Source organism: Hylobates moloch, unplaced genomic scaffold (assembly GCF_009828535.3).
Source record: "Hylobates moloch isolate HMO894 unplaced genomic scaffold, HMol_V3 SCAFFOLD_6, whole genome shotgun sequence".
NCBI classification, from domain to species: Eukaryota; Metazoa; Chordata; class Mammalia; order Primates; family Hylobatidae; genus Hylobates; species Hylobates moloch.
This window is the reverse complement of record NW_026652281.1, coordinates 21,996,946-22,007,855: the sequence shown is the minus strand read 5'-3', so window position 1 is coordinate 22,007,855 and position 10,910 is coordinate 21,996,946. Positions and strand designations below refer to the sequence as shown.

The following is a 10,910-nucleotide window of genomic DNA, read 5'->3' as shown; positions in this document are numbered from 1 at the left end:
ACATCCTACTGCCATACAGAAAGCAGTGCTTCAATTTTTAAGGTTATTTATTTCTTTTTTTCAAAGTTTAGGTTTTTATTGAATATGCTATAAAAGAGGTTTAGTCAGAAAGATCAAAGCCCATGTCCTCATCAGACTCCTCTGATTCTTTCTTTGCTTCCACTTTCTTCTCAACTGAAGCAGCAGCAGTGGAGCGGGTAGGATCTCCAGCTGCTGCAAGTCCGCCAGCCCTTATATTGCAGATGGGGTTCCCAATGCTGACATTGGCTAGGGCCTTTGCAAACACACCAGGCCAGAAAGGTTCAACAATTACACCAGATGCTTTAATGAGGGCATTGATTTTATCATTATGCAGAATGAGGGCCGAGTAGATGTAGGCGAGCTCGGAGAAGGAGGCCATGGCACGGGTGTGTGTGGGGCTGGCGCTGCTGGATGCGGTGCTAGTCGCCAGATGAAGTAAGGCTCTCACCCCAATGTGGCCTTAGCTTCCTTGGAATGACCAAGCACCTTGGCAGCAGCTGAGGAAAGGGCAGTTTTTAAGGTTCTTTAAAAATTTATCGGCCGGGCATGGTGGCTCACACCTGTAATTCTAACACTGGGAGGCCAAGGCAGGCAGATTGCCTGAGCTCAGGAGTTCGAGACCAGTCTGGGCAACACGGTGAAACCCCGTCTATACTAAAATACAAAAAATCAACCGGGTATGGTAGCGTGTGCCTGTGGTCCCAGCTACTTGGGAGCCTGAGGCAGGAGAATTGCTTGAACCCAGGAGGCGGAGGTAGCAGTGAACGAAGATCATGCCACTGCACTCCAGACTGGGCACAGAGCAAGACTCCGTCTCCAAAAATAAAAAATTATCTAAGATGACTTTGAACCTTTCTGGCTATCCAAATGTATGGATATGTATTCTTTCAGTTTATGCTGTCATCAAACCAGCATATCTTGCAGTAATTAATTCTTCCTGCTTAGCCTAATATTAATATTTTTCCTACTTGCCAGTGGGTAGGACTTACACTAATAACCCTCCACCTCTGTTTTAGTAGTTTAAGCATTTATCCTCACTAGTAACCTTTCTTTATTAAAATCAGTTTTCATAATCTAAAATATTCTGCAATATGACAAATCTTAGGGGATAAAATAGGCTGGATTGGTTTGAGTTTAAACAAACTGGATTTACACTCTTGAGCTGCATGTAATAGATAGTGAAACATAAATGGGACACGTATCAGTTGTGCGGTATATAGTCATGTTGAGCATTTTTTCATGTACTTGACCTTTGCATGCGTTCTTTTGAGAAATGTCTACTAAGATCTTTTACCTTTTGAGACAGAGTCTCACTGTGTTGCCTGGGCTGGGAGTGCAGCGGCATAGTCATGGTTCACTGCAGCCTCGACCTTCCAGGCTCAAGCGATCTTCCTGCCTGAGGATCCATCATGCCTAGCACCACACTGGTCTCGAACTCCTGGGCTCAAGCAATCCTCCTGCCTCAGCCTCCCAAAGTGCTGGTATAGGCATGAGCCACCACACCCAGTCCTTTTACCCATTTTTAAATCAGATTGGCCATTTTTCACTGTTCTTTATATAGTCTGGTTTTTAACCCCTTGCCAGATATATATTTTGCAGATGTTTTGTCCCATTCTGTAGGTTGTCTCTTCACTCTTGTTTCCTTTGCTGTGCAAAAGCCTGTCAGTTTGATGTAATCCCATGTGTTTATTTTTGCTTTTGTTGGCCTGTTTTGCTGAGGTCTTATTTTAAAAATCTTTAGGCCAGGCAAAGTGGCTCACATCTGTAATCCCAGCACTTTGGGAGGCTTGGGTGGGTGAATCACATAAGCATAGGAGTTCAAGACCAGCCTGGGCAACATGGCAAAACCCCATCTCTACAAAAAATTTAAAAATTAGGCTCGGCGCGGTGGCTCACGCCTGTAATTCCAGCACTTTGGGAGGCCAAGGCGGACAGACCATGAGGTCAGGAGATCAAGACCATCCTGGCCCACATGGTGAAACGCTGTATCTACTAAAAATACAAAAATTAGCTGGGCATTGTGGCACGTGCCTGTAGTCTCAGCTACTCGGGAGGCTGAGGCAGGAGAATCGCTTGAACCAGGGAGTCAGAAGATGCAGTGAGCTGAGATCGCACCGCTGCACTCCAGCCTGGTGACAGAATGAGACTCTGTCTCAAAAAAAAAAATAAAAATAAAAAAATTAGGCAGGCATGGTAGTGCACACCTGTGGTCCCAGCTACCCAGGAGGCTGGGGTGGGAAGATCACCTGGGCCCAGGATTGATTGAGGTTGAGGCTGCAGTGAGCCGTGATTGCGCCACTGCACTCAACCTTGAGTGACAGAGAACCTCCCTGTCTCAAAAAAAAAAAAAAAACCTTGCCCAGACCAAGGATGTAGAGTATTTCCGTATGTTTTCTAGTAGTTTTGTAGTTTCAAGTAACATTTAATCCTAATCCATTCTGAGTTGATTTTTGTGTATGGTGAGAGGTAAGGGTCTAGTCTCATTCTTCTTCATGGGGATGTTCAATTTCCCCAGCACTGTTTATTGAAGAGACTGTCTTTTCCCTCGTGTGTGTTCTTGGCACCTTTGTTGAAAATCAGTTGACTGTAGGTGGCATGCACAATATATAAAGAGGAAAATCAGCCATGGACCAATAGAGAATGTTAATTTGAAGTGATTATTTTTTAATTACTGAATAATTGTTCAGTTCAGCATATTTTCTAGTATGTGTCAAATTTGTATTATGTCACAAACATCTTCATTTTTAATTGCTCATTATAAGAATGATGGTTTACTCAAAAAGGAATTTGTTTTATTTTGTTTTGTTTTGTCTTGTTTTTTGGAGACAAGGTATTGCTTTGTTGCCCCGACTGGAGTGCCGTGGTGCAATCACAGCTCACTGCAGCTTCAACCTCCTGGGTTCAAGTGATCCTCCTGCCTCAGCCTCTCAAATAGCTGGGACCACAAGTACACGTGACCGCGCCCAGCTTATTTATTTATTTATTTATTTATTTATTTATTTATTTATTTTTAATTTTTTTTTTTGAGATGGAGTTTTGCTCTGTCACCCAGGCTGGAGTGGAGTGGCATCATCTCTGTTCGCCGCAACCTCCACCCCCCGGATTCAAGCAATTCTCCTGCCTCAGCCTCCCAAGTAGCTGGGATTACAGGTGCACACCACCATGCCTGGCTAATTTTTGTGTTTTTAGTAGAGAAGGTGTTTTACCATGTTGGCCAGGCTGGTCTTGAACTCCTGACCTCAAGTGATCCACCTGCCTCGGACTCCCAAAGTGCTGGGATTACAGGCATGAGCCACTACACTCGGCCAAATTTTTTTATCTTTTGTAGAGACCGGAATTTACCATGTTGCCCAGGCTGGTCTCAAATTCCTGGGCTCAAGTGATCCTCCTGCCTCATCCTCCCAAAGTGCTAGGATTACAGGCATGAGCCACTGTGCCAGGCCAGAAGGAGGATTTTTTTTAAAGCCCTGAAAATAGCTCTGAGCTGGACACTTTCTTTTTTTTTTTTTTTTTTTTTTTTGAGATAGAGTCTCACTCTGTCACCCAGGTTGGAGTGCAGTGGCGCAATCTCAGCTCACTGCAAACTCTGCCTCCTGGGTTCAAGTGATTCTCCTGCCTCAGCCTCCTGAGTAGCTGGGATTACAGGCACCCACCACCACACCTGTGAGCTGGACACTCTAACTGCTACTGTAACTGCTGGGAGTTACTATGAAGTTAGAAAAACATTGTTACATCAGAGCAGCGTTGTCATCATAATTAGACTAGTGAGTTAGTGAAGTTTTAGATGAGAATTCCATGCATTGCTGTCAGGAATGGCTTCAGGGAAAGATACTTGTCTTACTTTGCCTAAACTCACTAACAATTGCTCTGATGAGAGTCTCTACAAATCTGCTAATAAGTAAGGACTTATGGGGTTCTGGGGTTTTTCGTTTGCTGTTTTGCAACCTGGGAGCTACATAGATAAGGTCAATAACTTTGTGTTCCCCTTTGGCATCTATATAGAAAGCTTTATGTTCCAGACGGAAGTATGTGTGCAGGGAAAGCAAGTCTGACCTGAGTGTAGAGCATACATAAATTCAGAAGCCAGTATAGTTTCTGCTTTTTGTGACTGGCCAGACATTTCCTTTAGGCAGTTGGTAGGCCTGAGGCAAATCTAGGTCCCTTGCCTTTTCCCTTGAAGTCAAGTTAAAATGGGCAGGGCGCAGTGGCTTATGGCTGTAATGTCAACAGTTTGAGAAGCCAAGGTGGGTGGATCACTTGAGGTCAGGAATTTGAGGCCAGCCTGACCAACATGGCAAAACCCCGGCTGGGCATGATAATGCACTCCATCTCATTAAAAAAAAAAAAAAAGTCAGATTAAAATGGACATTGTGGGCAAATTGTAAAGGACAGCATGTAGTTAGAGTTACAGATACTTAGCCCTGACTTGATCTTGGTGATACGTGGGTACTTAAATGGTTATCTTTCAGCTGAGTTTCAGGGGCACAGCCGCCTGTCCTGCAGCAGCAGGGGACCAAACATGAATGCACAACTGCCTCCAGTCCCTGGAATGATGCTAAAATGATTGTATTTGGCTCACAAGATACCTTTTCTTCTTGCTTTCCTAATCATCAGGTATGAAGAGATTCATTTGCCACGATTTTCATTAAAGCAAGGGATGATCCCAAGACGTTATGTTATGCCTTGGAAAGAAAACATGATATTCAGGAATGTGAATCTGAAGGTATTTCCCCATAAGCACACATAAGAAAAAAAAAAAAAATTAAGCCGGATGCGGTGACTCGTGCCAATAATCCTAGTACTTTGGGAGACCGAGGCAGGTAGATCACTTGAGGTCAGGAGTTCGAGACCAGGCTAGCCAACTGGCAAAACACCGTCTCTACTAAAAATATGAAAATTAGCTGGGCGTGGTGGCGGGCACTTGTAATCCCAGCTACTCTGGAGGCTGTGGCATGAGAATCTCTTGAACCCGGGAGGCAGAGGTTGCAGTGAGCCGAGATTGCGCCACTGCAATCTAGCCTGGGCAACAGAGCTAGACTCTGGCTCTAAATAAATAATATATATATATATATATAAAATTTAGCACATCTGTGATAGATGTGCATAACTATACGAAAACTTTTTTGATGTACTGTCACATAAACTTGCAAACAAATGTTAAATAGTAATATCTGTTTAAATAACCTAATTATATACTGAAGAATTTCAGAAACTCCACGTCATGCTATCTTGTAGTTGTTAAACTCATCATCAGAAGATGTCATTAATATTAAAGGTACACTACAAAGCGTATATTCTTTAGGTTATACTGCATCTTCAGATAGAGAGGCATGGGAATGTTTTGGCTAGTTTACACATGATTTACCCGTTCAATGCTCCTCTTCAGTCAGCAGTTTTATTTATTTATTCCTTTTTTTCCTTTTGGAGACAGGGTCTTGCTCTGTCATCCAGGCTGGAGTGCAGTGGCGTGATGACAGCTCACTGCAGCCTCAATCTGCTGAGCTCAATTGATCCTCCTGCCTCAGCCTCCCAAGTAGCTGGGATTACAGGTGCACATCACCACGCCTTGCTAGCTTTTTTATTTTTAGTAGAGATGAGGTCTCATTATGTCTTCCAGTTTGGTCTTGAACTCCTGAGCTCAAGCGATCCTACTGCCTCGGCCTTCCAAAATTCTAGGATTACAGGAGTTAGCCACCACACCGGGCCTACTTTATTTATTTATTTAGAAACAGGATCTCACTCTGTCACCCAGACAGGAGTGCAATGATGCAATCATGGCTCACTGCAGCTGCAGCAACCTCCTGGACTCAGGTGATCCTCCCACCTCAGCCTCCTGAGCAGTTGGGACTACAGTCACCTGCCACCATGCCTGGAGAGTTTTGGAATTTTTTGTAGAGATGGGATCTCTACTATGTGGTCCAGGCTGGTCTCCTGGGCTCAAGCCATCCTCCTGCCTCAGCCTCCCAAAGTGCTAGGATTACAGGCATGAACCACTTTACCCGGCTCCATTCAGTAGTTTTATAACAGCAGGAAAACTACTGTAGGTAAAATGCTGCAGCCACTGTAGAAGATAGTGAGACCATTCTTCAAAAAATTAAACATAGGATTACCATATGATTCAGCAATTCCATTTCTAGGTATATGCTCAAAATAATCAAAAGCAGGGATTCCAACAGGCTTGTTTTAAAACATTTTTTGACTGGTGTGGTGGCTCATGCCTGTGATCCTAGCACTGGGGGGGCTGAGGCAGGACAATCGCTTGAATCCGGGAGACAGGTTGCAGCAAGCCAGATCACGCCATTGCACTCCAGCCTGGGCAACAGAGCGAGACTCCATCTCAAAACAAATAAATAAATAAATAAATAAATAAATAAATAAGTTTACTCAGACTTACTACAGTCTTAATATTACTCTGCATTTCATGTAATTTAGTAGTGTATCAAGGTCATTTTCAATGTCCTAAGTAGCTTGACAGTATTGACTTTTTTATTTATGAGAATTATAGGTTGTAAACTTTATAAGTTGAAATCAGTAAAGAAAAACTTTGTTTTGATTGCATCAAAACACTTATTCTTGACCTTACTTTTAAAGCTATAATTGAGCATCATTTTTCAGAGCTATTTTACTTTTGCAATTTAGTTGACAGTGTTCCTAAGTGAATTAAGTAAAGTGAACGTGCCCACACTGAGTAACTGCTGGTAAATGCTAACTTATGCTTTCCTTCCTTTTATTTATCCTCACCATTTTTCCATTAGGAGTTAAAAAACTGCATCTAACAGCATTAAAAAATATAGCACAGAGGCTGGGTGCAGTGGCTTATGCCTCTAATCCTAGCACTTTGGGAGGCTGAGACAGGGGGATGATTTGAGGCCAGGAGTTTGAGACCAGCCAGAGCAACATAGCGAGATCCTGTCTATCAAAAATCCAGGCATTGGGGTGTGTGCTGTAGTACCAGCTACTTGGGAGGCTGAGGCAGGAGGATTGCTTGAGCCTAGGAGTTCCAGGCTGCAGTGAGCTATGATTGCACCACTGCACTCCAGCCTGGGTGACAGACTAAGGCCCCATCTGTGAAATATATATATATATGAAACACAGCATACCAGAGTTGGGGCTGCATCCCAAGAACAGACCAGAATGCTATTTGGCAATACTGAAGAATCAGAAGTAGGTGTGTATTTAACTTAATAACTTCAAACAGTTGTTATTTATTTATTCAACAGTCATAACAGCATCATCATACTTTAAACCTTTTTGATACTTAGTAGTTGGCAAAGCTTTTTCATTCACATATATTTTATTTGCTACTCAAAGAATCCTTTAATATTCCCATTTTATATTTGAAAAAACTGAGTCTTCTGGGAGTAAATGACTTGAAAAGGTCACGTTAAGTAGTGAAGCTAAAGTTCAACAATCTGCCTCCAAATGTATCACCTTTATAGTCTGCATGACTCTGGTAGTCAGATCACACTGACCCGCAAAGAATTGCTTTTAGAAAAGGGATGTTCCTCTGTTCAGCAGAGCTTCCTTCTCAACAAGGATAGTTAGAAAAACTATTGGGTAACTTGCATCTTTTTTGGAGAGGGGATGGGATCTCACTCTATTGCCCAGGCTAAAGTGCAGGGGTGTGATCATAGCTCACTGCAGCCTTGATTTCCCAGGATCAAGGGATTCTCTTGCCTCAACCTCACAGACACGTGCCACCACACCCACCTAATTTTTTATTTTTTGTATAGATGGGGTCTTGCTCTGTTGCCCAGGCTGGTCTCAAACTCCTGAGCTCAAGCAATCTTCCTGTCTTGGCTTCCCAAAGTGCCGGGATTACAGGCATGAGCCAGGGCTCCTGGTGGAACTTCCTTCTTAATCTAACAAGAAAATTATGTTTGATGTGATACACAGGAGATTTTCTTTTCTCTTAGCAAGCAGAAGTATGTGGGATCCATACTGGCCCTTTAGAAGACTCTCTGTTTTTGAATCACAGTGAAAGGCTTTGCCATGGGGAAGATCGGAAAGTTGTCTTGCAAAAAGCCCCACCAGAAATAAAAATTGCAGATATGCCTTTGCATTCGCCTCTCTCCAGATACCAAAGCACTGTGATTTCCCATGGCTTCAGGAGGCGACTAGTCTGATGAAAGAAGAATAAAATAATAAAGTGTTTCAATCTCTATTCTCTTACCGTCTCTGATAAATGTTTAAGTTCGTTGTAAATTTGTATTTCACCTGCAAGTTCAATTTGTTTAAAGGTCTTAAGTCAGTTGTATAATTTATAGATTATACAAGCTTTAGCAAGGAAACAGACTGAGATAATCTGAGATGAAGTGGAGGAAGAAGGAAAACTGCCTTGCTGACATTCATTTCACACTAACTACATAAGAATCAGCAGACCAGTCCAGTTCCACTGCCCAACCTTACCACATTCCTCTACTTTTCTCTCCTCCTCACTATATCTTTATTATTCATCCTCTTTGATCTTCAATGTCAGATGAACCAAACTGAAATAGAGTTGCAGTATGTTTAATTAATTAATTTATTTATTTTTGAGACAGAGTCTTGCTCTGTTGCCCAATGGCTCACTGCAACATCTGCATCCCAAGTGGCTGGGACTATAGGTGCACGCCAGCATGCCTGGCTAATTTTTTACTTTTTGTAGAGATGGGGTTTCATCATGTTCCCCAGGCCAGTCTCAAACTCCTGAGCTCAAACGATCCAACCACCTAAACCTCCCAAAGTGCTGGGATTACAGGTGTGAGCCACCACGCCTGGCAGGATTTGGAAATATTTTTGCTGCTTGCTGATTCCACCTAACCTCCTCTTTTCTGACCCACGCCTCCAACACACATATATCTAAGATTCTGGATACTGGTAATTAATCACCATGGTAATTAGAAGTGTTTAGCAGACAACTCTTTGATGCATCAAACAATTTTAGTGAGAGAGATGTACTTTCTGTATTGGTTTAGAGTATACAGGTGCCAATTTCCTACAGCAAATAATTCATTCACATAATTTGGCTACATAACAACTACTATATGTAAAGTGGTACAGCCATTATAGAAGACAGCCTGGCAGTTCCTCAAAAATTAAACATAGAATTACCATATGATTCAGCAATTCCACTTCTCAGAATATACTCAAAAGAACTGACACCAAGAACGTGAACAGATATTTGTACACCAGTGTTCATAGCAGCATTATTCACAATAGCAAAAATGTGGAAACAACCCAAATGTTCATCACCTGATGAATGGATAAACAAAATGTGATATACACATACAATGGAATATTATTTATCCACAAAAAGGAGTGATATTCTGATATATGCTACAACATGAAGGAACGTTGAAAACATCATACTATAGGTGTGGGCAAGGACTTCATGTCTAAAACACCAAAAGCAATGGCAACAAAAGCCAAAATTGACAAATGGGATCTCATTAAACTAAAGAGCTTCTGCACAGCAAAAGAAACTACCATCAGAGTGAACAGGAAACCTACAGAATGGGAGAAAATTTTTGCAACCTACTCATCTGACAAAGGGCTAATATCCAGAATCTACAATGAACTCAAACAAATTTACAAGAAAAAAACAAACAACCCCATCAAAAAGTGGGCGAAGGACATGAACAGACACTTCTCAAAAGAAGACATTTATGCAGCCAAAAAACACATGAAAAAATGCCCATCATCACCGGCCATCAGAGAAATACAAATCAAAACCACAATGAGATACCATCTCACGCCAGTTAGAATGGCCATCATTAAAAAGTCAGGAAACAACAGGTGCTGGAGAGGATGTGGAGAAATAGGAACACTTTTACACTGTTGGTGGGACTGTAAACTAGTTCAACCATTGTGGAAGTCAGTGTGGCAATTCCTCAGGGATCTAGAACTAGAAATACCATTTGACCCAGCCATCCCATTACTGGGTATATACCCAAAGGACTATAAATCATGCTGCTATAAAGACACATGCACACACATGTTTATTGCGGCACTATTCACAATAACAAAGACTTGAAACCAACCCAAATGTCCAACAACGGTAGACTGGATTAAGAAAATGTGGCACATACACACCATGGAATACTATGCAGCCATAAAAAATGATGAGTTCATGTCCTTTGTAGGGACATGGATGAAACTGGAAAACATCATTCTCTGTAAACTATCGCAACGACAAAAAACCAAACACCGCATGTTCTCACTCATAGGTGGGAACTGAACAATGAGAACTCATGGACACAGGAAGGGGAACATCACACTCCGGGGACTGTTGTGAGGTGGGGGGACGGGGGAGGAACAGCATTAGGAGATATACCTAATGCTAAATGACGAGTTAATGGGTGCAGCAAACCAACATGGCACATGGATACATATGTAACAAACCTGCACATTGTGCACATGTACCCTAAAACCTAAAGTATAATAATAAAATAAAAAATAAAAAAAATTATTTTACCTTAAAAAAATAAATAAATAAATAAATAAATAAAACAACCCAGACACAAAAGAGTAAATATTGTGTGGATTCCTCTTATGTGAGATCCTAAAATGGTCACCTTCATAAAGAAAGAAAGAATAGCTGGGCATGGTGGCTCACGCCTATAATCCTAGCACTTTGGGAGGCCGAGGCGGGTGGATCACCTGAGGTCGGGAATTTGAGACCAGCCTGACCAACGTGGAGAAATCCCGTCTCTACTAAAAATACAAAATTAGCCGGGCGTGGTGGTGCATGCCTGTAATCCCATCTACTCGGGAGGCTGAGACAGGAGAATCGCTTGAACCCGGGAGGTGGAGGTTGTGGTGAGCCGAGATTGCACCATTGCACTCCAGCCTGGGCAGCAAGAGCAAAACTCTATCAAAAAAAAAAAAAAGAAAGAAAGAAAAAAGGA

The 10,910-nt window shown here is 42.2% G+C and overlaps 2 protein-coding genes across 3 annotated transcripts; one reads left to right on the top strand and one right to left on the bottom strand.

The window, feature by feature from the left end:
* Positions 1-100: 100 nt before the first annotated feature.
* LOC116470878 (large ribosomal subunit protein P1-like) lies at positions 101-400 on the bottom strand. The gene has a single exon (XM_032755860.2). It carries the CDS (start codon positions 398-400, stop codon positions 101-103), a length of 300 nt encoding a protein of 99 aa, XP_032611751.1.
* Positions 401-3,794: 3,394 nt separating this feature from the next.
* On the top strand, positions 3,795-8,185 carry SPMIP10 (sperm microtubule inner protein 10). 2 transcript variants are annotated; one of them, XR_009214114.1, is made up of 3 exons: positions 3,795-3,919; positions 4,491-4,635; positions 7,938-8,057. XR_009214114.1 is itself a non-coding variant. In XM_032156542.2 (3 exons), the coding sequence occupies exons 1-3, from the start codon at positions 3,834-3,836 to the stop codon at positions 8,145-8,147; spliced, it is 405 nt and encodes a 134-aa protein (XP_032012433.1). In that variant the 5' UTR covers positions 3,795-3,833; the 3' UTR covers positions 8,148-8,185. The 2 variants fall into 2 exon arrangements, 1 of the variants encoding a protein (XP_032012433.1); XM_032156542.2 differs by lacking the exon at positions 4,491-4,635 and adding an exon at positions 4,636-4,744 and having other exon boundaries at positions 7,938-8,185.
* The last annotated feature ends 2,725 nt before the right edge of the window (positions 8,186-10,910 follow it).

Coding starts and splice junctions, on each gene's coding strand:
- LOC116470878 (XM_032755860.2), bottom strand. CDS start 400: ATGGCCTCCTTCTCCGAGCTCGCCTACATCTACTCGGCCCTCATTCTG.
- SPMIP10 (XM_032156542.2), top strand. CDS start 3,834: ATGGCTTCAGGGAAAGATACTTGTCTTACTTTGCCTAAACTCACTAAC. Junction 3,920..4,635: donor CTCTACAAATCTGCTAATAA/GTAAGGACTTAT, acceptor CCTAATCATCAG/GTATGAAGAGATTCATTTGC. Junction 4,745..7,937: donor TCAGGAATGTGAATCTGAAG/GTATTTCCCCAT, acceptor CTTTTCTCTTAG/CAAGCAGAAGTATGTGGGAT.